The sequence below is a fragment of the Camelina sativa genome, chromosome 19 (genome assembly GCF_030686135.1).
Source record: "Camelina sativa cultivar CO46 ecotype springtype chromosome 19, ASM3068613v1".
NCBI classification, from domain to species: domain Eukaryota; kingdom Viridiplantae; phylum Streptophyta; class Magnoliopsida; order Brassicales; family Brassicaceae; genus Camelina; species Camelina sativa.
This window is the reverse complement of record NC_141898.1, coordinates 10,392,677-10,419,677: the sequence shown is the minus strand read 5'-3', so window position 1 is coordinate 10,419,677 and position 27,001 is coordinate 10,392,677. Positions and strand designations below refer to the sequence as shown.

Genomic DNA, 27,001 nt, shown 5'->3' with positions numbered 1-27,001 from the left:
TATAAATAGTGAATATATTACTTTCACAATTATATTTTTAAAATGTACTAAAAAAATTCATTTTATCTCTCAAAGTATTCACCTTGATCATCATAAGATATCATATATATACGTTTCATTTCTTTAGGTTATAAACATATATATATGTTTATTTAAAAACTGAAAAATAAACTTAATTTAACTCAGTTTAAATTATTAAATTGGAAATTATTAGAAATTTATGTAAATGTGAACAGATAGATTCTCTTTGTTTTTTAAAATATATATGTTAAATTATTTATGTATTTAATTGAAAAATCGAAATGGGATGTTTAATATTGAATAACTAAGACTTTGTCCAGTTTATTAAGTGTGAAGAAAGAAGAAAAGAAGAAAACTAGTGAAAGACTTAAATCTAGTCAAATACTATCATTAAAAGATTATCTTTGTTTTATAAAAAAAAAGAAAGATCAGACTTTTTCAAACATCATAAGTCTATAAATCTGCAAAGACATACACAAATATAATTAAGAAGTATTTTGAATAATACTCATATAAGTACACTTAGATTGATACAAAATAATGAAACTTGCATTAAGCTTTCTGTTTTTCATATTTGTTTCGTGTTTTGTGTCGAATGAAGCTAAATGTCATAAAAACATGGTCGTTCTTCAAAACAACCTTTCTCAAAGTCATAGTATTCTAAAAGTTAATTGCAAGTCCAGAGACGACGATCTAGGTGATCATTTTGTGAATTTTCAAGGTCCTTCATTTTCGCGACGACGTTATTCACTTGTGATTTGTGGAAAGGAGTTCATATGGAATATCATAGGAGTTTTTTAGCATATATAGGAGATCCCATTTATAGGTGTGACACGGTGTATCTACTTCTCAAAAGATGATGCGACGGAAAAACTGTATTATTATTGGATTAAACACTAATATTCAAAAGCTGTATTCTCATCTATACTAGTATTTTTGCATCAGTTTTTTTTAAAATATTTTTTGGAAAGATTTTACATTGAATGCTATTTAATTCTTATATTCATAGCCAAACAAGTTTAGTTAACTTTCGCTACTATCCTTACAACCAAACACAATAAAGATATTTAAATATTCATATATATATATATAATATTCTATAATTAATATAGATATTTAGAATATTTATTCCAAATTAAAAAAAAATATTCTCCTATCATCTCTTTTTGATTTTAAAATTTAAATGTAGTGAATCATCATATAATATATAAAGTTAATAAAAGGTGTATTTTTCTTGCATATATTGTGATTTAAATTGTTAAAAACAAACATATATTATTCAATTAATATAAAAGTGTGTGTTCAATATATATATATAGTAAATTTACTGTATATAGTAAATTATAAAATTTTAAGAAGTTTATAATTTATAACTGATATATCTAAACTTAATAAAAAGTTTAAAATTATAAATATATAAACATATTAAATTTTCAAAATTACACAAACGAGTTATATTACATGACGGGTTATATGACATTACAGGATTGAATTGATAATACTAAAAAATAAACTATCAATAACATGATATTTCAATGCGGGTTAAATCCTCATTTTAATGTTTTAACAACACTAATATAAAATATATCGAATCAGACTGATTTAATTAAGATTGTAGTAAACAAAAATTATTGTGCAGTATACCAAGGTTTATATATTAAATCACTAAAACTAACAAAAGCGTATATTTACAAAATTAGTTTTAAAATAGTACATTAACAAAAAAAAAAATTAAAACTTACCCCGCGGTACATCATAATCTAGTTTCATTTTATAAAACAATCGTGTTGCCTTTTTGTGTGTTAGCGTTGACAACAAAATAATTTTTATCTATGTTTTCTTTCTAATTTTGGGTTTATGATCGATATTAATACACATACTTGAACATACAAAAATATCTCAAAACGTGACAATTTGGTTGTGTTATACTCAAAAACGAAATATAGCATCTTAAACCACTAAATTTTGTAACAAGACTGTAAAACAGAATGAGAAGAAATATGGGACAGAATGATTAGCTTGTAGTATAGGATTTTGGTGATAATATAAAGAAGAAAAAAATGATAAAATGAGAAATGTTGTAATCAACATTTTTTAAAATGGTCCCTTCGGGGACATCCGATAAAAAATGAGAAATGTTGTAATCAATAGTTAAATCAAACAAATAGTTACATAATCAAATTTTGAGCAGCATTAATAAGAAGAAAATCAAGGAACATGAAAGGGATCTCAAGATGGCCACTGGGAAGTTTTGATAAACAAATTTGAAATTATTTTATCTCATCGACCACAATATACAGTTTGCGTCAAACATGTGGTTACTAGAAACACTAAATATAAAATACTGATTTTTTTTCCAACAAACATGAGCTATAGAAACACTAAATATAAAATACTGATTTTTTTTCCAACAAACATGAGCTATAGTGAGGTTTTTCTTTTTGTTATGATTCATTAATAAAAACCATATACAAGAAAATTATTGTTACCTTTGATGTCTATATACTTTTGATAAATAAAAAAGCCTTTTGGCGTTTGTTATAAACTAAAAGACAACTTAAGCTCATAAGATAAAATCTGGAATAAAAACTCAACTAAATCATGAATATTAATTTTTAATCCATCGGTACTTGAGTACTTAAGCACTGTTATGAACCGATTAGATGAATGTTCATTATAGGCCCATCTTAGATCCATGTTCTAGAATATTCTAGATTTATTTGTTCCTCAAGTTTTACTTATTCTCTAAGTCTTGTATTCCTTACCAAAAATATTAGCAGCAAACTGTAACTAAGATTGTCCAAACTTGAAAACTGAATCAACCTAACCAAATCAGCATAATAGGCTCTGATTACTAGTAAGTCTAGCAATTGTTCACATCCGAAAAAAAACAGTCGCAACATACTAAAAACAGAATAAACCGAACCAAGTCGGCATAGTAGACCTTAGTCTAGCAACTAGATGTTACCTTCAACCACCTCCAAACGCAGAAAAAAGCCTCTCTCCTCCCACATGGATTCACCAAATAGTCTCCCAGCCTGATCCTCTACAGTGCATTTGTGAGCGGTCATTACAATCCCATAGCCTGCATGTGTCATTTGACCAACACTCAACACGTTTCTGTCGATCTTGGGAACAAAAAACACATTCTTGATCGTCTTCTTCTTCTTCCCTTCCTTGGTCATGAACCTGACATCTCCAATTCCTTCAGACATGATAGAATCCCCCATGATGAATTTGATCCGAGCTCTGTGTGTTCTGTCTAAAGTAGTGAAATACGTCTCATACGGAGTCATTTGGTTCGAGGTGGTGATGTATAACATCCACATATCCTTATCAAATGTCACAGGACCAACATTGAATGCTAACATTTGATACTCACGTAACGCTTTTTCACTCCTGCTTTGATTCTCTCTGACTCTGTTGTTGCTACAGATCTTTGAAGACATGCCCTTTACCTTTACATAGAATACACTCTCCTCTTTCATGCCTAGATCTCATGACAAAATAAGTGTCAAAATCTAACAATTTATTGTATAGTGTTATTGCTAATATTATTCCTTGGAAAAACTCAAATAATCAAAACAATTTATTACTGTAGGTCAACAAAAGTTACATAACAAAATCAATCATGATCTCTCAGTAGATTTTCCAGAGGGTGTCTGATTCAATAGCCCAAAAACACAAGGGTTGAAGCAAAAAGTGTACTCACTAGGATTTATTCACTAGCAGAGCAGAGAGGATTTATTCACTTGACATACGGTGTCATATCATATGGTTGGTGGTAGTGGAGTGTATCATCCCCATATCTTCATCAAATATTGTTACATGACCAATATTAATTGCTAAAATTTGGTACTCAGGTAGTTTCTTCTGTAACTTCGCTTGTACGTTAGCTTGTTTTTTAGCAAATTAATCCCAAAGATCTTTGGCAGAAAAACCAAATTTAGAACTTAGAAAAGATGATTGCAATATCTGGAACGCTTTCGTGTCTTTTGCCACACAATTTCTTTATATTTCATAGTTAAGCTCATCGAATACAACGGTTTGTTGACAAAAAAAAGAATACAACGGTTTGTAGAGTCCGAGGAGTTACCACCGCCATAGCTGGCTACTCTTTAAAACTTGTTCTTAAGCCCTAAATTACGGTTTTAATAATCACTAGTTCCTGACTCCTGAGACGTGCCAAATTTGTATGATAAAATCTAAATACACTCCTCCGTATTCCGTAAATTGGGACGTTACGGTGTTTACGAATCAGTTTGGACATAAGTGGGATGAGTTATCATTTATTATAAGGGGAATCCAATTTGGTTTGATTTTAAATTTTATAATTTTGGAAAAGTCATTTGATCTATATCGATATATATATATTTTTTTATTGATGAAATATATCTTAAAATTTTCAATACTTGTAAAAAATGTTACATCTGTTATTATTTGATCTTAAGTTATGTCGATAATTTGATAAAAAACAAAAAATAGAAAAAGATAATTATGTTATTCTTTAATCGATTAAAATTAAAATCCAAATTGACAACAACAAAATTCTTAGGTTCACTCCTAAGGTGAACCTTTCCTTTGTTAACATCTTCCTTTTCAACCAATCAGAATCAATTATACATTATTTTATTTAAAATATAAATCAAAATTTAATTAAAAAGAAAAATAAATTGAGGAATTAAATTCAATATACTTTTAATTAAGGAAAGTTAAATATTGGCTTGGTTTATATTTTACCATTAGAACAAAATTATGTGTTGGTTTGGGTTTACAAATAAGTTGATTAGAGTTTAGATTTTACAATTAAAACAAAATTATATGTCGGTTTGGGTTTACAAGAGATGGTTAGAGTTTAGATTTTACAATCAGAATGAAATTATATCTCGGTTTGGATTTACAAATGAGATGATTAGAATTTAGATTTTACAATTAAAACAAAATTATATGTCGGTTTGGGTTTACAAGAGATGGTTAGAGTTTAGATTTTACAATTAGAATGAAATTATATCTCGGTTTGGATTTTTCAAATGAGATGATTAGAGTTTAGATTTTACAATTATAATGAAATTATATAATAATTTATATAGATTTTGTTTTTTTATTCTATAGAAAAGTGGATGAATAGATTCTTAAATGTATTCTGACATGTCAAATTTTCATTAGTTAAAATAAGGAGATGTGAACATAAGGGTTCACCAACCCAATAATTGTTCTTACAATATATACAATGTTACCCTTTATCTAACATTACTACCACCACCCCTACCACAATCTCCGGCCACCTTCACCACCTCTGACCACCTCCACAACCTCCGGCCACCACCTCTACTACCAACTCCGACCACCACCACTACCACCAACTCCACCCACCACCACCACCAATCTACCTCCGACCACAACCACCACCTCCGGCCAGCATTATCACCTCCTCCGACGATCACTTCCAGTGACCACCTCTAGCGACCACCTCCACGACCATCTCTGACAACCACTTTCATCGACCATTTCCAGTGACTACTTCCGGCGACCACCGCTGACGACCACTTTCGGCGACCACTCTGGCCACCACTTCCGGCGATAACTTTTGACGATCATCTCCGACGACCACTACCTCCGGCCGCCAGCCATCTTCACCACCAACCACCACACCATTAAAACACTAAAATAGTAATTTTTAATACCCCTCCTTCTACTTTTCTAATTTCTTCAAATAAGATGTTATTTTCTTAATTAAATCTTTGAATTTGGTTATTGGACAAATTGCCCTGTGATATAAATATACAAATGCAAATAACCTGCTCCCTTTAATCTTGTGTTCCGCATAAGAGAAGATCAGAAGACCCACCCGGCCATCTCCCTTTAAATTCTTTCTAGAGTTTTGGGAAACATAATTTCACTATTTAAAAAAATTAAATAAAGAAGCACAAAACACGTTGTAACTATACATTCTTATATCTTCCCAACTTCAACCTACTTCATAATTAATGCTTCCACTGAATCAAACCAACCACTTCAATCTACTCTTACGCTTTATAATCTTCATATCTTACTGTGAATGTTTTTGAGCCACTACTACCGTCTCACGCTTTATAATCTACATATCTTACCGTGAATGTTTTTAACCCACTACTGACCTTAGCCGGAGTTATCCCTTGTAGCTAGTGAATTTACATAACATGATCTTTTTTTTTTTTTTTTTTTTTTTTTTTTTTTTTTTTTCTGTTGACAGCATATTCATCTTTTAAAGACATTTACGCAAGAGTTTATGTCATCCAAGTAGAAACTAAATCTTAACAGTAAGCTTCAAATTTTCCTAAATCCACTACTGACCTTAGCCGGAGTTAGCCCTTGTAGCTAGTGAATTTACATAACATAAACAAAGATCTTTTTTTTTTTTTTTTTTTCTGTTGACAGCATAATTCATCTTTTAAAGACATATTTACGCAAGAGTTTCTGTCATCCAAGTAGAAACTAAATCTTAACAGTAAGCTTCAAATTTTTTTAAAAACGTGATAGACATATTTCTCATAATATATTCCATTGCAACTAAAATAGTTATACACGCCATTGCAACTAAAATAGTTAAAAATAAAATTAAAAAAACTACAATCCTAATTACTAACACTTTAGAGCACTTTTTCCACTTCTAAACTCTCGTAGTCATACTCCAAATTGTTGGATAATATGATAAAAACGTACATGATAATTATACGGTAATTAGCACGAACATACCAAATATAACCAGCAAAACTAATAGGGAATTATGAATTGTAAAAAGAATATTAATCATCTAAATTCAAATATTAAGTTACACAAAATATCGAGAGGTTTTTCTTCTTATATATTTAACCCCAAAAAATTAAAAATTAAAAATTAAAATCCCAGAGGTGAAGGTAGCCATTGAGATAGGTTGGTCCACCCAGCCTGTACAGTCTATACAGCATGTAATAAACGAACTTTGTGGTTGGAAAATCTAGACTAACTAGTATTTAAGCGAGCCCTTGTTTCATCACCATTTCATCAATACACGCTTCTAACTCCCCACACACATTTTGTTATTAAACAACTTATCAATTGAAAGATGGAAGGCAAAACTTTGATTGTAAGTGTGCTCGTAGTGAGTCTATTCATGGCACAAATTCAAGTTGACGCAAAGAGCTGCTGTCCGTCCACCACTGCTAGAAATATCTATAATACTTGCCGCTTACCTGGAACTCCTAGGTATGTATGTGCAGACCTTAGTGGCTGCAAAATCGTTGATGGGACATGCCCTAACGGATATACGAACGACATTTTCGAAAACACAGGTAAAATGATTTATATTTTTCATTATTACGAATATTATTAGCTCCGAGCCGTGCCAATAATAATGAAGGCCAAATACGAATTTATAAACAATGTATTAGATCGTTTGAACCCTAAATTGGATAACAAAACTAGGGTTTACGATGACCATGAGTATAAGAGTTAGCAAATTATACAACACCCAAAACATTAACTGAAGAGTAAAATGAGAAGTAAGTCATTCTCATTTTTAACTTCAAAACTGAAATTTAATTTGTGTGAATAGTTTTTATTTAATTATACATTAGAATTAATGTACTTATATATAAAATCACGTTTATATAAATTACATGGTCTAAACTTACAATAATATGACTTTATCAAGAAAAAAATACTTACAAGAATATATTTTTTTAATTGGCCCTTTAACGTTTTTATGGAAAGTGCATATCTCTGTATTTGTTACAAGACGGGATCATGGTTTTATTTTTGATATGTTTTTGTCTCAAGGTCATGCTGTCAATAAATACTGCAAGTTGGGGTGTGTATCCTCCGTGTGTGGTGTTTTAAACACTCTCCAGAAATCCGGTAAAGCAAACTTCTCAAACTCATTATCATTTTTATGAAAAAAAAAAAAAATAATAAACGATTAGACAATAATTTGTTCAAATTTTATTTGGATGATTAGATGTAAATGAAATCTTCAATGGAGCGGTTGAAAAATGTGTCAACGCATGTTCTACAATTTGCACCAAGAACTCGATGAAGGCAGGTGAAACTGCCTAGACATACATATCCATCCATATACAAAAATACCACGTACATCTCGAGATGAAGTGGGTGGTCATCTTTTACAATGTTGTTTTTAAGGTTTTTAATAATTGTCGTGTATTTGACAAAAATGTTAAGTGTCTCGTGCTTGTTTGTGATGTGTTTGCCTAGAAGGTTGTCGATCCCTACATGGTATATGCCTTGTACTCTATCTTTTAAATAATGAATAATGTGTTTGTATCCATCTTCTCTCAACCATTTTCATTTGATTTATATATGGATCTCAAATTATGAGAATATATGCAACTTAATCAACTTATACAATGTTAAGGTATTCTCACTATATATAGATATATTGCCTAGCCAACTAGCCTTGCATGTTTCTACGTACGTGTCTATGGACTCTAAATTATATATGCTATCTAAGATAAGAATTAATCAAATCAGAACTTGAAAATATTAGTTTTCACTCTAACACAAACTTATAAAACTTCATGAAAATGTTTTAATATATATTATTTTTAGCAATTAGATTTCACAACATTTAAGTCCTTTGCTTTATTTTAAAATAGAAGTAATTATTTACAAATATAATTAATTATGAATTGGACCAGAATCATACAATAAAAACTTCTGTGAGCTTGGTTTGTCCATGTTCATGTTCGACAACATCCCAAAGCCCTTTTTCAGTTAGAGTATTTTTCACGATTGGAGCCCATATTTCGTAGTTCAGGTCATCGGAAACAACTTCTTGTAGAGTCGATATTTTCTTCGCCGCCGCCATAGCCGGGAGAGATTGTTAGGGTTTCTTGAGTTTTCTTGTCGGTATAATATTCTCCGGAGAAGAGGACGAAAGGTTTTGTCCCTTTTTCTCCAACACTTTCTATTTATGGTTAAGCCGAACCGGAAACCCTAAGCCGAAAGTGAACCGGAAATTAAATATGGTTAAGTCTGTTTCAGTTTAATTGGTACCAACGCAACCTCACTTACATTTATCTCTTTAGAATTCAGCCTCAAACAAAATTATACAAAAGTTTGTGTCAAAATCTAACAATTTCTTGTATAGTGTTATTGTTAAATCGCTATAATACTCAGGATAATTATTCCTTGAAAAAACTCAAATAATCAAAAAAAATTATTCATATTGGTCAACAAAAGTTACATAATAAATCAATCCTGATCTCTCAGTAGATTCTGTAGAGTGTGTGTGACTGATTCAAAAAGCCCAAAAGGCAAAATACACAAGGGTTGAAGCAAAACGTGTACTGATTAGGATTTATTCATCTGTACACTAGCAGAGCTGAGAGGGTATGCTTGAGGAGATATCTTACTCTACTCCCATCTCTCCATACATTAATTAGAGAAGAAGTCGAAAAAATAAGAGCTATACGGTTTTAGATCTTAGACAGGAAATCAAACAACTCTCTTTTTATGAGAAAATAAGTTCTTACAAGGTTTTTCCTTAACTCTATTTTCTAATCCAATTAAGCTCTTAGCCTCCTTTGAATCTCTAAACTAATCTTTCATAAAGTTTATGATTCAATGCTCGGATCTCTGATCTTTCTCAAGATCCAGCATCTCCTATTTATGCTAATTGGACTTAGCCATACAATAATAGGCTAATTCCTAATTCTAATCACAATTAGAATTGTTAATTTCCTTTTTCTTTACACTTTAGGAAATTAACAATCTTTGTAAAACTTCCTTTAATCTTCATAACAAGAAAGTCTTTGCTCTTCTAGAACCTTCTCCTTGCTTCACGAGTCTTCGCTTGACCGCCATAATAGATTTCCTTCTCGAACTTAATCCTGCTAATCCATCTCTTGAACTACTATTATTTCTAATACATCAACTATGTCAATAGATGCATCTTCACAAGTGACCGTAACAACTTCTTGATTCTCCAATGGATACTTAACAGTACACCACAACTTTAACACAATACAGATAGGATCCATACGCAACAAACTGTTGAGAGGATCTCTGTTTACACTAGATACGTAATGCATCATCATGTTTACGATTCCCAGATTCATAAGTAACAGTCTAACAAATGATCTTGGACAACCGCGGAAAAGAAAGCTGATTATTCAAACACAAACACTCCCCCATAAACTGATCCTTCCGCAAGTCGTCACTCCCCCATAAACTGATCCTTCTCCCCCTGCTTGAAGAACAAACCGGTTAAAAACAACTAGATCATTCTTGACATAGGATGATTCTGCGTCAAACGATGAAACACTCCTGAAAGAGTTTGTAGCACACGAGCTGTATCAATCAATGCTCCATAAACAGTCCCTGGATCATTGTGATCAATCAAATGCATACGAATACTGCCAAGCTCAACTTCAATATAATTCTGACCAGGAGCTACAGAGGATACCGGTGGAACATAAAAACTGGGACACTCAGGAAACTTAGTAGCATAAGCCTTTCCAGTGCGAATATCTTTCTGATAAGCTACAGGCTTGACAAAAACTTCAGACTCAGTTGTCTCTAAAGTTCTGATGCATAAGAACCTTTTAAATGGTCCTTGGGAACACTAACCACCGAGAATCATTCTTCTTAACTTTAGTCAACTCAAATACCTGATCATACACCAATCTCCCAAAATCAAATCGAATCCCTTTGAAGATTTTGTAGACAAGTCTAGCCCGCTGTTCAGACACATGATTCCTATGAGACGATGGTATCCAATTATATCCTGAGATGCTGAATAAAGCTCCAAACGCAGCTGGTAAATCCTTTGGATTCATATCTTCCCACGATATATTATCTTCCCCACTCAAAGTTTCAGCAATTGTACCAAGACTAAGTAGATCAACAGCTGCATCAACTTCTTTTTCTGCTTCAGTCAAAGGAGGCTGTCGAAAAGCTCTGTTAATAGCAGCTGGAGAAAAATCATAAGAATACCCACGAACACTTACGGCAATTCCATCAGTTGGTGCTTTGACTGGAAGACTAACATAAAACTTAGCAATTACTTCTTTAACATAGCAAGACAAATCTTCAACACAATCTGGCATACCCATTCTCTTTATCAAATCAAGATAGCCCCATTCATCCTTACACTTAAGATCCACAAAACATTCCTCCGTAATTCCATGAGAGATGAAAATGTTGTACCTTGTTTGAGATGCTGAATTAACCTTTGATTTAGATCTTGTACTTGATTCCCCTGTTTTTCTTGCTTTCTTCGGTGATGCATGCTTCGACTTCTTGTTAATTCTTCTTTTCTTAGCCATCCGATCAATCTGCTCTTGAACCGTAACTTCTGCAGGATCTATGTCGTCATCTGAAAATACCACCGCCGATTCCTTTCCTTTTCGTGATTTTTGAACATGATCTGTCGCAAAATCAACCGCCGTTTCATCAACCTCCGCATCCTCCGGTTTACTAAAGTCATCGTCACAAGCAGTCCCAAATGACTCCTCATCCATGTTTGTGACCTTCTCGGCTGAGGATGAATCCTCCGAGTACGGAACCAATCCCGGTGCATGCTCAGCTTCCTCGATTTCTTCATCTATCAAGTGTGGGTGATTTTTATCACCATCAGACCGATTCTCATTTCTTCTTCTTCCATAAATCAACCCACTTCGTGTTGCTTGAACCATTGTTTCGATTCACAATCTCGTCTCTTCGACAAGCAAAATTTAGGTTTTTTTTTTCTTCTCTCGCCTCTTCCTCTTCGTCGACAACCGCCAAGACCTCCTATTATAAACCAATAACCCCTTTTTTATTAAAAAGACAATCCAGCCCAAACCCATAACTTATTTGATCCAAACTCAAAAAAACACCAAATAAACAACTTCAACACTTCTCGAACCAGTCCCTGTTCCACATTGATTCATTCAAACCTTACAAACACCAATTAGATTTCTCAACATCACAAATCTCTGAAAATTTAGTGCTTTAGTAAACAAATCAGCTAATTGCATCTCAGTGGATAGATGATCAATCTGGACTTGCTTATTTTCCACAAGCTCTCTAATAAAATGATGCCTTACATCAATATGCTTTGTTCGAGAATGATGCACGTGCTTTTTTTAGAGATCAATAGCACTTTTATTGTCACACAAAACTTGAAGAATTCCTGAGTCCATACCATAATCTGCAGACATCTGCTTCATCCACAGTAATTGAGTACAACAACTTCCCATAGCAATATATTCTGACTCAGTTGTTGATAAAGATGCATAATTCTGTTTCTTACTTAACCAAGAGATTAAGTTATTTCCCAAAAAGAAACAACCACCACTTGTACTTTTTCGATCATCCAGACTCCATGCATAATCTGCATCACAATATCCCACTAAACTTGAATTCGACCCTTTTGACATCCAAAGGCTGAGATCAAGTGTTCCCTTTACATACTTAATAATCCTTTTCACAACTTCTAGATGAGATTGCTTGGGTTTTGCTTGATATCTTGCACAAACTCCTACACTGTAGCATAAATCAGGTCTGCTAGCTGTCAAATATAACAAACTTCCAATCATTCCTCTATATAAAGTCACATCAACATCTTGTCTTTTCTCATCCCTTGTTAACTTTTTTGACGTACTCATTGGAATGACTGCTTCTTTGCATTTTTCTAACTTAAACTTTGTCAGTAGCTTCCTTGCATAGGTACTTTGTGATACAAATATCCCTTTATCTGTTTGAGTAATCTGCAATCCTAGAAAATACTTCAATTCTCCAACAAGACTCATCTCAAACTCTTGAGACATCTTCTCCACAAAATTATTCACCAAATCTTGCGATGTGCTCCCAAAAATAATATCATCCACATAGATTTGTACCACCATGATATTTTGTTCTATAGTTAATACAAACAAGGTCTTGTCTACATTTCCTCGTTCATAACCTTGTTGCAATAGAAAGTTAGTCAACCTTTCATACCATGCCCTTGGAGCTTGTTTCAAACCATACGAAGCTTTCTTTAGACTATACACATAATCTGGGTTTCTTGGATCTTCAAATCCTTTAGGCTGTTCCACATATACTTCCTCCTGTAGAATTCCATTTAAGAATGCACTTTTAACATCCATTTGAAACACCTTAAAGTTCATGATACATGTCAATCCTAAGAAGAACCTTATTGATTCAAGTCTTGCTACTGGAGCAAATGTTTCCTCAAAATCAATTTCCTCAATCTGTGTATATCCTTGCGCCACCAATCTTGCCTTGTTTCGAACCACAGTTCCATTCTCATCAGTTTTGTTCTTGAAAATCCATTTTGTCCCTATCACATTTACGTTGTTAGGTTGAGGAACTAGATCTCATACCTCGTTTTGCTCAAACTGCTCTAACTCCTCTTCCATTGCTATAATCCATGAGTTATCATCAAGAGCCTCATTATGATTTTTAGGCTCAAAGAATGAAATAAAGCACTTTAAATGAACTTTTTCCCAGCTTGCAAAGTTGCTCTCCATTATCTTAAAATCAATCTTAACACCTCTGGTTTTCATACCTTCGCTGAGATTCCTTATAACATCCGATGCAGAATGATTTTTATGAACTTGCAACAAGGGTTCTTGGCTTTTTATCAACTTTTCTTCAGACTTAGTGTTAGCTTCCACTTCTTCTAATTCACTTGTACCCAGTTTCTCTGAATCACTGTCAGATTCACACCCAGTCCATTGATTCACCGATAAATCATCAAAGACCACATTAACCGATTCCACTATGGTGCCCAACCTTTTGTTGTAAATTCTGAAGGTTGTACTACTTTCTGAATACCCAAGAAATATTCCTTCATCGCTTTTGGAATCAAATTTCCCAAGATAGTCCTTGTCATTCAGGATGTAACACTTGTATCCAAACACATGAAAGTAACTTAGATTTGAAATTTTTTCTTTCCACAACTCATACGGTGTCTTGGTTGAGTTCTTTCTCACATATACTCGGTTTATGATGTAACATGCTGTGTTTAATGCTTCAGCCTAGAATTTTTGTGCAACATGGTTTCCATGAATCATCGCTCGAGCCATTTCTTGCAAGGTTCTATTCTTCCTCTCAACTACTCCGTTTTGCTGAGGTTTCCTTGGAGCAGAGAATTGATGTGATATGCCATGATTTTCACAAAACACTTTCATTGTTTCATTTTGAAACTCACCGCCATGGTCACTACGTATCTTCTTAATTCCTCCTTTCTCATTTATGAGTTGCAAAGCCCAAATTCTAAAACTCTCCATGGTGCCTGACTTTTCACGAATGAAGCGAACCCATGTATATCTTAAAAAATCATCAACTAATACAAATGCATATTTCTTCCCAGCTAAACTCTCCGTTTGCAAGGCCCCATTAAATATACATGAACTAAATCCAGAACATTTTTGGATTGCACATCAGGAACCTTCTTGTGTTGAATCTTCACCTGCTTACCTTGATTACATGGTCCACATATCATCCGATCAACTCCTTTTATATGAGGAACTCCTCAAACTATCTCATTATTAACCAGTGTTGTCAAATTTCTGATATTCATATGTCCAAGCCTTTGATGCCACAAATTAAGATCATCTCTTGCCGAAAAACACACATATGAATTGCCATTTCACAAATAATAATTGTTTCCAGACCGTTTCCCTTTTAGGACAACAACATTCTCCTCATTAGTAGCTTTGCAGTCAATTTTAGTAAATGATACCGTTAATCCTTCATCACACAATTGACTTACACTTATTAAGTTTGCTTTCAAGCCTTGGACTAGATATACATTCATTAACTTAGGCAGTGTAGTGTCATCGGTTTTTCCCTTTCCTTGGATATCTCCATGCCCTCCATCACCAAACGTAACTTTACCACCTCTGATTCTTCTGAAGTCTTGTAGATAATTTTGTGTGCTTGTCATATGACGAGAGCAGCCACTATCGAAATACCAAGGACTATCATTGTCTGGTTCTTCTGTAATTAAAGCCATGTTGCATCTGAGGTTTACACCTGAAGTAAACTTTGCAACTTCCCTTGATGCAGTTTGGTATAGATCAGACTTTCTTATCCAAATTTGTTTACGAAATCCATTCCAGAAACACTTTCCTTGATGCCTGAGTCTCTAAACCTTTTCCCAGTACTTATAACAGAAAACCTTTATGTGCCCATATTTCCCACAGTAAAAGCATCCAATTGTTCTCCTTTGTTGATTGTTTTCTGTATCTATTGCTGGAGTATTCAATCCTCCTGACACAAATTTGGTTTGTCCTGTATTACCAGTTGTGCGACCGTCAAATCCCAAACCTCTATGAGTCTTTTTTGTTCTTCCATAGCTCAAGATCTCATCAAAATGCTTAGTTCCAGCAAACATGTGAATCTTCTTATGTTGAACATCAAGCTCTGTTTGCAGCTTTGCAGATTTTCCTTTTTCTGCATCTAAATCATTCTGTAGTTCCTCACACCGTTTAGCCAAATTAAGTTTCTCTTTAATCATTGACACACTTTCTTGACTAAGTTTCCTCTCAGATTCTAACTCATCCTGCAGAGCTTTAACCAAATTATCAAGACGATCCTTCTCCATTACCAATGCTTGATTCTCTTTTCCAAGTCTAATGAGTGCACTTCGAACCTCATTATAGCTTTCTATTAATTCTTCATCAGGTTCTCCCTCAGAGTCTGGGATTTCTTCCCCATCTATAAACTCTGTAATACCAAGATAAGCCACAAAATTCAGAATTTCTTCTTCATTGTCTTCCTCTGTGTCTTCATCCATACTTATCAAAGATTTCTCCTTTCGACTTACACATTCTTCCTAAGTGTGTCCTAGACCTTTGCACACAGAGCATTTGTTTTCTCGTCTCTTGACTGTAGGACATTCCCTAATAAAGTGTCCATAACCTTGAATTAGTTCGAATTGCTTTCTTCCTACGCTGCAGTGAATAGCTGTGAGAGCCCGCGAGTTGTACTTTGACTTCTTCAGCTCGTCTTCAGTCCAATCTTCCTCAGGCTTAGCTATCTTTGAACCCTTTTCATCTTTGATTGTTGTCTCTTCCCACTTTTCAAGAACGGTTTTCCAGGCAAGTCGATCTATCCCACCAATTATAGACTTCATCCTTGATTTCCAAAAACCATAGTTTCCATCGTCCATAATGACTTTGTTGTTATTGAGAAGATCACCGTAACTCTCCGTCTTTTCCACAGGATTTCACCCGTACTAAATCATTATAAGTGTAAGCTCTGATACCAATTGAAAACGTAAGAGCTATACGGTTTTAGATCTTAGACAGGAAATCAAACAACTCTCTTTTTATTAAAAAATAAGTTCTTACAAGGTTTTTCCTTAACTCTATTTTCTAATCCAATTAAGCTCTTAGCCTCCTTTGAATCTCTAAACTAATCTTTCTCAAAGCTTAAGATTCAATGCTAGGATCTCTCAATCTATGAAGTGCTGATCTTTCTCAAGACCCAGCATCCTCTATTTATACTAATTGGACTTAGCCATACAATAGGCTAATTCCCAATTCTAATCACACTAAGAATTGTTAATTTCCTTTTTCTTTACACTTTAGGAAATTAACAATTTTTGTAAAACTTCCTTTAATCTTCATAACAAGAAAGTCTTTACTCTTTTAGAACCTTCTCCTTGCTTCACGAGTCTTCGCTTGACCGCCTTAATAGATTTCCTTTTTGAACTTAATCCTGCTGATCCATCTCTTGAACTACTATTATTTCTACTACATCAACTATGTCAATAGATGCATCTTCACAAGTGACAGTAACAACTTCTTGATTCTCCAATGGATATCTAACAGTACACCACAACTTTAACACAATACAGATAGGATCCATACGCAACAAACTGTTGAGAGGATCTTTGTTTACACCGGATACGTAATGCATCAGCATGTTTGCGATTCCCAGATTCATAAGTAACAGTCTAACAGATGATCTTGGACAACCGCTACAAGCTCCTTGCATCCTTAGCTCTGTATATATGTTCTGTCTAGATTGGTGAAATAACATACGTTGTCATATGGTTTGTGGTAGTAGTGTTTATCATCCACATATCTTCATCAAATGTTACATGACCAATATTAATTGCTAACATTTGGTACTCAGGTAGTTTCTTTAGCAAATCCCAAATATCTTTGGCAGAAGTGGTCTCTAGTGTCTTGTCTGAAAACCGAATTTGGAAGAGAAGATTGCATTATCTGGAGTGCTTTCGTGTCTTTTACCACACAATCTCTATATATTTCATAGTTAAGCTCATCTGATACAACGTCTTGTAAAGTCGCAGGATTCACCACCGCCATAGCCGGCTACGCTTAAGGATCTCTTTAAAACTTTTCTTAAGCCCTAAATTATACGGTTTTAATAATCACTATTTCCTGACTCCTGTGGCGTGCTAAATTAATATGATACACTACTTAATTGGGATGAGTTATTATTTATTCTAAAGGGGAATCCAATTTGGTTAAGTATGGTTCAGTTTAGCTCGGTTAATCCGGTTTAAGTCATTATAAACCGGTGCACGCTACACCACATGCAAAAACTATACAAGTTTTTCTCCAATGCTGGTTAACAAGAATGGTTTGGTTTTAACTTGTGATTATTAGAACTAAGCACGCCAAGATGATGATTTACCACAAAGACTTAACATAAGCAGTACTACATGTATATATGTTCATATCCGCAAAACAGTCACAGCATACAGTAAGTAATCCAAAAATGTTTCCTCAAAACTAAGATTGATGCCAGATATATTGGTCCAAACTGTAACAGTACTGAATCAAACCGAACCAAATTCCCATAATAGACTGACTGATGCTTACTAGTAAGTCTAGCAAGTAGATGTGAGATTACCTTCAACCACCTGCAAACGCAGAAAATAGCCTCTCTCTTCCCACAAGCATCGACCAAATAATCCCCCAGTTTTCTGTTCCATTATAATGCATTTGTCAGTGGTCATTGCGACTATGTAGCCAGCGTCTGTCAGCTGAGAAACACTCAACACGTTTCTGTCGATCTTGGGAACAAAAAGCACATCCTTGATAGTCTTCTTCAACCCTTCCTTGGTCATGATCCTGACATCTCCCATTCCTTCAGCAGTGACAGATTCCCCGGTGATGAATTCGATCTGAGCTCTGTGTCTTCTGTCTAAAGTGGTGAAATAATTGATATGTGGAGTCATATGGTTAGTGGCAGTGTCGTATATCATCCACATATCCTTCTCAAAGGTCACAGGACCAACAACATCATCCCTGCTTTGATTCTTTCTTCTTCTGTTGTTCCTGCTGCTACAGTCTTTGAAAACATGCCCTTTCCTTCCACATCGAATACACTCTCCTCTTTCATGCCTAGATTTCATCACCCTTGTAGTAGCACTATCTTTTTTCCGTTGTGATGATGCTGAGCTGATGATACCTTCTCCTTCCTTCATCTCTAACTTGGCTTCTTTTAGAAAACACCTAAGATCACTAAGTGAATAGCCAACTTCTTTCACATGTGATGATGATCCAACCACAAACCCGTTCATAATCCCACTGATGGTCTTCTCTGGTACTGATTCAAACACATCAAGAAGCTCACGAGTAGTTTCAAAAGTCAGATTCTTCACACTCATGACTTGTTCCATCACCAGAGCTGTACCATCATATGAATCTGACATGGAGGTCATCCATCTGATAAAACCTTCACAATCGCGTGACTGTGCTCGATACTCGTTTTTTTTCAGAACTTCATACAAGGTCAATTTCACTGTATATGCTTCAGTAAAATCAAGAAGCGCACGAAATCTGTTAAAAGTAAGCTTCTTCACACCCATGATGATGAGTTCATTCGTTGTAAGATCATATGAATCTGACAAGGAGAGTACCATATTCGTAATAGCCAAATGACGATTCGATTCTAAACGAGGATCCATGAACGGTGATGATGATGAGGAGATGATGTTACGTTCGAGTTTCTTCGTCTTCGTCTTCTCTGACTTGGATTGTTCCTCGTTAGCTTCTTTTAACAAATCCCAAAGATGTTTGGCTGAAGTAGTACTGGTGGTCTCGAGTGTCTTTCTCAGCGAATCTGGGAGAGAAGATCGCAGAATCTGGAGCGCTTCTTTGTCTTTGGAAAGCTCTTCGAGTTGAATCGTCGCCGCCGCTAACTCTGGAATCTTCGATGGATCCGGTGGGATTCCATTTTCAACAACATCCCAAAGTCCTTTCTCTACTAGTATAGCTTTGACGGTTCGAGCCCACAGTTCATAGGTCAGGTCATCGGAAACAACGTCTTGTTGAGTTGGTGTCTTCGTCGCCGCCATTGCCGGCGAACGTTTAGGTTTTCTTGACTTTCTTCTCTGTGTATTCCTCCTCATCTTGGAGAAGATGAGAAGACTACCGCTCTTGCTCCTTTTTCTCCCAACACTTCCAAAAAGTCCCAACGTGAACGAGATATTATATACGGTTAAGTCTGGTTTAGTTTAATTGGATTGATCGGTTTACAATGATTTAATTAAGTCAAAAAAACACTCGTATTGTTTTTTACTCAGAAAATAAGTAAATAAAACTCAAGTAGATTTTTGAATTGTGAGGGTTGAAGCAAAAAAACATGCACTCACTGGGAATTATTCTTCTGTACACTAAAAGAGAGCAGAGTAGATCTCATAGTAGATAAGAAGAGAAGCTTGAAGGAGATATCTTTTATTCTACTACTCTCTTATCTCTCCAGACAACGTTCCCTCTTCTTCATCTTCCCCATCAAACTCTTGTTCTACACCTTTCACCTGAACACAACAACCCTTTCCATTAGAGAGAGAGACAGCAGCAAGTTCTTGATTCTCCAATGGTTAATTACTTAACATCACAACTTTTTTAACACAATACAGATATGTAACAAAGTGTTGGGAGGATCTCTGTTACCTCAGATATGTAATGCATCAGCATGTTTTCGATTCCCGATTTCAAAGTAACAGATGAGCTTGGACAACCGCTACAAGCTCCTTGCATCCTCAGCTTCACTATACCGCTTTCCCTGATCAAACCACCCCAACCAAAAGAATATTTATTACTCTCAAGAGATAAAGAGAAACAGGTTTCATTTGACCATTGCCGCAACTCGAGGGAGTGAACTTACGGATCAAACCCACAGTACTCAATGTCCCCACCATCATCCTGGACTGCTGGTCTGATGCGTGTTTCTAAGAGTTCCTTGATCATTGCTACAGTTTCAGAGTCATCCTTTATCACAAAAAAAAAGTTCCACCAGTGAGGGGATAAACAACAACAACACCACTTATTACACTATTGTCTTATCTACCAAATCTTGGTGAGGGTTGCAAAACATCAATCAATAATCAACAGAACACCATCTTTATGGGAAAATGGTATCGTTCATCCAAGTTGCCACACTCAGTTACTACTTCAAGATCTTAACTCATATTCAACAGCCCATAAATCAAATATCCCATGTCTATATAATAACATTTACAGCAAACTATCACTCTCAATTACTCAACAAATGTTCAAGATCATGTTCATTCAAGGCAAAAACCTAACACAAAACTAGAGAAATGAAAAGCTCTCAAGGGTGATATAGTGAAGGAGGGGTGTTTGGTTTACCTCGCTGATGGCAGTATCCTTGGCAGCAGCAGCTTGTGCATCCAGAAACAAAGGCTGGCCAGAAGAGTAGAAATCCATGACTGCCGCAAATATCTCAGGCTTGAGGATATCCCATGAGACATCATCTGACTTTGTTACAGTAACAAAATCAGACCCAAAGAAAACTCGAACCACACCTGCAAAATCAAAGAAAAGAACATCTCATAAATCACATATGAAAGACAAAGTCTTTCGATTGGTTAAACAAACAAAAACAGATCACACACGAGAGATAATACTACCATCAATGGAGTAAATAGCCTTGGCTAATGGCGAACCCAAAGCGGAACGAACATTAGGAAAATCCGCGCTTCCAACCTCCATGACTGGTTTGTCAGGATAAAACATCAGAGAAGAAGGATTCGGAGTTGATTGTGTTTGAATAAACATCGTTCTTCTCTGCCCTGCTCAAATCACACATATGACTTAAGCTAATTAGACCCTTAAAATCCACCATGCTTGTTTTCGAATTCATTCGTCTAAAAGACTCTTGAGAGATAACAAATTGCTCCAATTTCAAGCCTGAACCAATCTAATATATCTGAAAAACTCCAATCTTTCTTATCGTTTTTGTGATGGAGATGAAAACAGAACACGAAAAACAAACAAACAACGTAGAAGAACCATCATACCTCCGAGGAAGGCCCATTTCTGACGAAGTGAAGAAGAGGTAAGAAGAGAATTTGTCGCCCGAGAATCGAGTAAATTGGTCGCAGAGATGAAAAGCGAGCGACGAGATAGGAGAAGAGAGGAAGACGAAGAAGAAGACACAGTAGTTCCTCCAGAAACGATCTCGCGACATCCGAGTCGCGAAACAGAAGATGATACAAGCCTCGCCATCCCTTTCATATTTGCGTCGACGCCAAAATCAAAAAAACCAATAGCTCCGCCTAATTAGGGTTTCGTCCTAATCGCAAAACGGACCGGAAAAAAAAACAGAGAAAGCTGTTGTGACGTCGTTGGGACTTGGTTTGTTTTGTTTCGTCGGAATTATTCCTGATTTACCGTATTTACTAATACGCCGTTGTTTTGACTATTTTTATTTATTTACCGCCTTGAGCACAGTAATTGTAAAATTTTGACTTTTCAAACTAAAACAAATCAAGAAGCAAATATGAGGATACAGCAAGTAGAAGCACTAGCATCATTAAACTCGTGACTATGCAACAAGGTTCTTTCGCATTAGATAAACACATAGCAGGCTTTGGAACGACAGTTAAGATACAATAGTTGTGGAATACAAAGTTAATTTTTTCAGAATTTTCAAATAGCTAGAGAATCATGAAGGATGATGCTTTTAGCCTTCTTTGATCTGACTGTTAAGACTTTCAATACAACAAACATGAAGAAAGTAATCTTCTTACAGGTTCCTGAGTTGGGTGTCAGGAACTAGAAGTTTACAAAAAGGGCAGGGTTCGAGGAACTGGAGGGCGCTTAAGCGGATGTGCCATGGTAAGCGTCAGTCCTTCAAAAGCTTCTTCCATGTCGACCTTATCTCCTTTGTTTCCCCAGTCAAAGCATTGCACCATCACTCCAATCGCAGTTCCTATGAAAATAGAAGCTAGATTTGATCCAGGACAGCCTCTCCTTCCGCCGCCGAAAGGAATGTACTTCTGTGCGTCCTCTCTCTCGTCTTCTTGCCCTAATCTTGAAGAACCTAGAAACCTATCTGGCTTGAACTCATTAGGTTCTTCCCAGGAATCAGGATCTCTCATCCAAGCATAAGCATTGATAACAAGAAATGTGTTCTCCAGTATGTAGAATCCTTTGATCTCACACCTTTCTTGGAACTTCCTCGTCAGGAGAGGAAATGGAGGGTGCAATCTTTGTCCTTCCTTGACCACTGCTTGCAAATAAGGAAGGTTTGGTATATCTGTTTCTTGAATCAACCTTGATGTCCCTACAACAGAATCAATTTCTTCTCTCAGCCTCTCAAGAACGTCAGGGTTGTTAATGATCTCAGCCATAGTCCATTGTGTTGTTTGCACTGAGGTATCAGTGCCTCCCACGAAAAGCTCCTGCATTGAAAAGACCGGAACAATTATAACTAATTTTTGTATGGATCCTCCTCATATACGAAATCTGACACAATGAGGAACATTTACCACGAAAAACGACTTGATATGATTCCTAGTGATCTTATACTCTGCGTTTTCATCTGCATAAGCTGCCAACAACACATCCATCATATCCGTATCTTTATGCTCCTCGTCCAGTTTCTCTTTGTGTTCCACAAGAATCTTCTCTAGCAGCTCATCGAATTTGTTGGAAACATCCATTATATCCTTCTGAAACAGTGGGATCCCGAGCTTCTTAAGCGGTCTACGCAGTACAGATGCGAAGAAAATCTTCTTGGCCAAGGCATATGATTCACCCACCAAGCCTCTGACTCTCTCTGCCTCACCATTCTCCTCTGAGAAACTCCTTCCCATGCTCATCCTGCACAAGATGTTGTTCATGAGCATCGTCGCTTCCTTACCGACCTCAACATCCTCATTCTTCCTCGCCTTATCGAGAATTCTGTTGTAAAACCGTTGTAGCTCTTCAGCACGAACTCCTCGTGACCGCTCCAACACCTGAGGTCGGAGAAGCTTAGTGACGATGATCTACTTCACCGAACTTCCAGTAATCACCATAGGGAGCGTAGACAAAGCCAGAAGATCCAAACACGAGGGACTCATCTATCGCAGCAGCACCACGTGATGAGATGTTCACGTCGTGAGACCTGAAGATCTCGTCGGCCACTGAGGCTGACGAAACAAGGATGATGGGGATGTTAAGACCCGGAGGTGGAGGAGGGGTCCATACTTGGAGGCGATTTTCTGTAAAGACTTGTGGGATAGAGAAGAGAGGAGAAGGTGAAGATGACCGATTATAGGAAGAGACGGTGGGCTCGGAGGCAGATCACAGCCTCGTGAGTCCTTTGGTTTCTTGAAAAAGAGAGTGTAACAGACGATTGAGAAGAGGCAGAAGAGGATGAAGATGAAACAGTTCTGAAAGTCAACGCTGATAAAAGCTGCCATTATTGCTCCAAAGTGAAGATAATCAAGAATCCATTAATATAAACTATAAAGAATGGCCAATTCATGCTTTGTTTAATACTTTAAAAATTGCTTTCTCTTTGAGAAAACGTCAAGTAAACTCAAATCAGAAGTTGACATTGGTGATCAAATTGATAATATCAGAAATTAAATATTCAATGTTCGGATTCTCCCAAGCTGACAAAACAACAAAATAGAACGATTCAAAATTGACTCACAGTGTAAGCAATGTACCTCACAATAGTCTCTTGAATGCTTACTCGCAGAGATGCAAGATGTCCTTCCGTCTCCCTGTTCACAACCTGTTGACTACACATAAACATAATAAGCAATTTATACAAGGAAGATCTCAGGAAAAGGTCTATCTTCCCAAATACGTTGAGGAAGACATAATCTTGTTGTGTGTAACTCACAAGGCCCAAACACAAAGAATGTTTCAAGTTCTTACCATAATAACTCACAAGATATACAACATCAGAATTTTTTTAAGCAAATATTGTTCTTCGCACTATTTATCAAGTTCCTAAATGGCTAAAATAAAGCCAATTCTGATAAATTTGGCAGCTACAAAAGATGAGTGAATGTGCGAATCCTACAGCCAAAATGTGAGTAGAGGCTAAACGTCTATATCTTGAATAGCTGGGCACTCTACACCCTCTTAAAGCCTCGATCTAGTGTGAAACATGACACTACATGCCTTTTCTTTCTTGGCCTGAAGCATCTCCAATCCCCATGCTCGTATCACCTAAGACTGGTTTCTAGAACCTGGAACTCGGTTGACTTCTTGTTTGCCTGAATGGTTTGGTCTTGGCTACGTCTACTACTATCATCCACCCGTTAATAATCTGCACAGAGAAAACATCACCTGAACATCTGAGAATCAAACATGGTTTCCCCTGTCTCTCTCTCTCTATCACATTCATGTTCAGATCTTACTTCCAGTAGATATAAAATAAACACTCTAGGATCTCGAAAACATAGCTTTACCTTTCCATTCATCTCTTTCAGTGCAGCGCTTGCAGCTTCCTCTGTCGTGTACTCTAGAAAGGCATAGCCTTTTGATCTCTTTGATATCTTGTCCATAATTATTTTGACTGCAGATAAAAATTACAGGCTGTTATTATCTATCTTTTTCTCAATACTATCTTTGACCTTTAAATGGGAATATGGGATAGCAAATTATGACCACCTTCCACTAGTTCACCAAACCCTTCAAATGCTGCACGTAATGTCTTCTCAGATGTGTAGAAAGACAGTCCTGAACCCAAAATACATGATCTATCAGTAAATGTAATCTTCAGACCGAACTTCATTCGTAAATTAAGAATTTAAGATGCAGGCAATGAATTGGGAGAAGCATGAGTTTTATACCAAAAGCATGCATTAAGTGTTAGCATACCAGTTATAAACAATTTCTTCGTCTTAACAGGAGGAGACTCTGAATCATCTTGATCTCCTAAACCTTGTGTACTATCGCCTTTTGGAAAAGAAAAGAGAGTCAAAGTTATTACAATGTGAATTTTAACACACCTATTCTCATCAATTCAGCTAAAGGTGTGGTTTGCAAAGATTCTAAACAATTTTGTAGCACATTGTTTCAATCTGAAGATCAGTATCCAAGACATGCCTTCATAGTCTTTGTTTAGTGACTCGAAACTGTTATCAGGAACAACCGCAAGAACACCAGGTACACCTGCACCAATTAAACACCATCTCTTCATATATTAGTTTAACAGAGAAACAAGTCAACAAACATTGCTGTCTGATTCCCATTTGACAAACTCACAAACCAGCCAACTCCACAGCACTATTCTCATCGAGATCACAACAAAAACCGAAATCAGACTGCCAGGAAACATGATAAAGACACATCTGTGCATCCTTTTCACTGCAAATAAGAACACGCTATTAAAATCTGAAGGAGACAGACAATATCTTCCTCAAGGCAGAAGAATCAAACAAGAAACTCACTTCCACAAAACCTTGGATAGCAACTGAACACAATGATCAACCATCTGCGCTTTAGTAACAATACCAACTCCAGGCTTATCTATTCGTACCATCCAATGTTTCACTGTCCCATAATCAAACAAGGAAACAACTTTCTGATTCCCAATACCATAATTCTTCTTCTCTGAACTATAACCAGCTTCAGGTCTAACAGATACTACTCCAGGTAAACCTATAGTTTCCATAGAAACCCCAATTAAAACACCAACCATATAAAAATAAATCTGAAATTCTCAGTGATATAAATAATACTCACTCACGAGCAGGCGTGACGCATCTTCGTCGATATGACAACAAAATCCGAAATGGGTATCAAAGGAAGCATCGTATATACTCATCTGCGCATCTTTTTCGCTGCAAACAACACAATTAACAGTCGTAAGAAAGAAAAAAACTTGGAATCACAAAGCTCAAAAGGAAGAAAGAAAAAAGAACCTACTTGCCCAACACTTTGGCAAGAATCTCGACATAATAATCTACGATATCGGATTTGGAAGAACCCCATTGCGGAGGTTTATCCAATAACACCATCCAATATGTGTTTCGAGTAGGAGCAGTAGAAGAAGGAGGTGCGGAAATTGCAGAAGAGGAGGAGAAGACGAGGTGTGATGATGATGACAAAGTTTTCCGAAAAGTCCCGAACTTTAAGTTGGGACAAGAAGATGAAGGGAAGAATCTGATGTGTGAGGAAGAGTTGGAGATGGGGAGGAAGAAAGAAGTGGAAGCAATAAGAGCTTCCATGGCAAGTTGCTACGTTTCCTCTCTACTCTTTTCTCTGTTATTTATTCTTCGGTACTGTAGACAACCTTAAATCCGATAAAACCAGGAAGACTTAAGAAATTAGGGAGTGAGTAAGTAAAAAAGCTAAATAATGAGCCATCTAAAAATTAGTATTTATAGTTATACTATTTATCTTAACATTTTTTTAATACATTTTTTCTTCTATTATCTTTGTATCCAAACAAGTTTCAACTAAATTCTCTACAATTCTTACAATCAAACACAATGATTTTCTTATCTGATAATATTAATTTCCTAAAATCTATCTACCCAACTTAAAGCAATATGTTAGATTAAAATATAATTCTCCTTTCAGTTTTATTTAATCTTATATTTAATTATTTAAATTACTATTTAAATACATAAAGTTAATAAAATTTTAGATTTTTTTCAGCATATGATGTAATTTGAATTTTTATGAACAGATATATATTTTAAAAATCTATCTTAACATTTTTGAAATATATTTTGTGCAATAATCTTTTTTGAAATGATTTTCCAAAAAAC

General features: G+C 35.7%; 5 protein-coding genes and 1 pseudogene across 6 annotated transcripts; 1 reads left to right on the top strand and 5 right to left on the bottom strand.

Moving 5' to 3' along the window:
• Window positions 1-2,978: 2,978 nt before the first annotated feature.
• LOC147920386 (uncharacterized) lies at window positions 2,979-3,509 on the bottom strand. Its single transcript, XM_087501049.1, has one exon. The coding sequence runs from the start codon at window positions 3,507-3,509 to the stop codon at window positions 2,979-2,981; it is 531 nt and encodes a 176-aa protein (XP_087357175.1).
• Window positions 3,510-6,970: 3,461 nt separating this feature from the next.
• Window positions 6,971-8,323, top strand: LOC104765988 (DELTA-urthionin-Uf1a). Its single transcript, XM_010489784.3, has 3 exons — window positions 6,971-7,331; window positions 7,819-7,896; window positions 7,997-8,323. The coding sequence occupies exons 1-3, from the start codon at window positions 7,106-7,108 to the stop codon at window positions 8,092-8,094; spliced, it is 402 nt and encodes a 133-aa protein (XP_010488086.1). The 5' UTR covers window positions 6,971-7,105; the 3' UTR covers window positions 8,095-8,323.
• Window positions 8,324-17,667: 9,344 nt separating this feature from the next.
• On the bottom strand, window positions 17,668-19,490 carry LOC104765987 (uncharacterized). Its single transcript, XM_019241521.2, has one exon. It carries the CDS (start codon window positions 19,379-19,381, stop codon window positions 17,855-17,857), a length of 1,527 nt encoding a protein of 508 aa, XP_019097066.2. The 5' UTR covers window positions 19,382-19,490; the 3' UTR covers window positions 17,668-17,854.
• Window positions 19,491-19,518: 28 nt separating this feature from the next.
• On the bottom strand, window positions 19,519-21,666 carry LOC104765986 (nifU-like protein 4, mitochondrial). Its single transcript, XM_010489782.2, has 6 exons — window positions 21,296-21,666; window positions 20,906-21,067; window positions 20,625-20,800; window positions 20,140-20,243; window positions 19,926-20,037; window positions 19,519-19,789 (listed from the first exon to the last, which is right to left on the bottom strand). Exons 1-6 carry the CDS (start codon window positions 21,510-21,512, stop codon window positions 19,715-19,717), a joined length of 846 nt encoding a protein of 281 aa, XP_010488084.1. The 5' UTR covers window positions 21,513-21,666; the 3' UTR covers window positions 19,519-19,714.
• A 159-nt stretch (window positions 21,667-21,825) lies between these two features.
• LOC104765985 (cytochrome P450 705A22-like) lies at window positions 21,826-24,188 on the bottom strand (annotated as a pseudogene). The gene is made up of 3 exons (XR_015591187.1): window positions 23,939-24,188; window positions 22,769-23,669; window positions 21,826-22,681 (listed from the first exon to the last, which is right to left on the bottom strand). The product of XR_015591187.1 is annotated as a cytochrome P450 705A22-like (transcript).
• Window positions 24,137-26,595, bottom strand: LOC104765984 (organelle RRM domain-containing protein 1, chloroplastic). The gene is made up of 9 exons (XM_010489781.3): window positions 26,154-26,595; window positions 25,971-26,068; window positions 25,676-25,886; window positions 25,495-25,592; window positions 25,332-25,397; window positions 25,104-25,181; window positions 24,894-24,962; window positions 24,692-24,798; window positions 24,137-24,549 (listed from the first exon to the last, which is right to left on the bottom strand). The coding sequence occupies exons 1-9, from the start codon at window positions 26,453-26,455 to the stop codon at window positions 24,463-24,465; spliced, it is 1,116 nt and encodes a 371-aa protein (XP_010488083.1). The 5' UTR covers window positions 26,456-26,595; the 3' UTR covers window positions 24,137-24,462.
• Between the last annotated feature and the right edge of the window lie 406 nt (window positions 26,596-27,001).

Bases quoted from the DNA above. Each gene is read 5' to 3' on its own strand.
- LOC147920386 (XM_087501049.1), bottom strand. From the start codon at position 3,509: ATGAAAGAGGAGAGTGTATTCTATGTAAAGGTAAAGGGCATGTCTTCA.
- LOC104765988 (XM_010489784.3), top strand. From the start codon at position 7,106: ATGGAAGGCAAAACTTTGATTGTAAGTGTGCTCGTAGTGAGTCTATTC. The intron at 7,332-7,818 runs GTAAAATGATTT...TTTTGTCTCAAG, and splicing joins CGACATTTTCGAAAACACAG to GTCATGCTGTCAATAAATAC. The intron at 7,897-7,996 runs GTAAAGCAAACT...TTGGATGATTAG, and splicing joins AAACACTCTCCAGAAATCCG to ATGTAAATGAAATCTTCAAT.
- LOC104765987 (XM_019241521.2), bottom strand. From the start codon at position 19,381: ATGAGGAGGAATACACAGAGAAGAAAGTCAAGAAAACCTAAACGTTCG.
- LOC104765986 (XM_010489782.2), bottom strand. From the start codon at position 21,512: ATGAAAGGGATGGCGAGGCTTGTATCATCTTCTGTTTCGCGACTCGGA. The intron at 21,068-21,295 runs GTATGATGGTTC...TGATTTGAGCAG, and splicing joins GAAATGGGCCTTCCTCGGAG to GGCAGAGAAGAACGATGTTT. The intron at 19,790-19,925 runs GTAACAGAGATC...TGTTGTGTTCAG, and splicing joins TGATGCATTACATATCTGAG to GTGAAAGGTGTAGAACAAGA.
- LOC104765984 (XM_010489781.3), bottom strand. From the start codon at position 26,455: ATGGAAGCTCTTATTGCTTCCACTTCTTTCTTCCTCCCCATCTCCAAC. The intron at 25,182-25,331 runs GCATGTCTTGGA...CTTTTCCAAAAG, and splicing joins ACTAAACAAAGACTATGAAG to GCGATAGTACACAAGGTTTA. The intron at 24,799-24,893 runs GTGGTCATAATT...TTTTATCTGCAG, and splicing joins GTTTGGTGAACTAGTGGAAG to TCAAAATAATTATGGACAAG.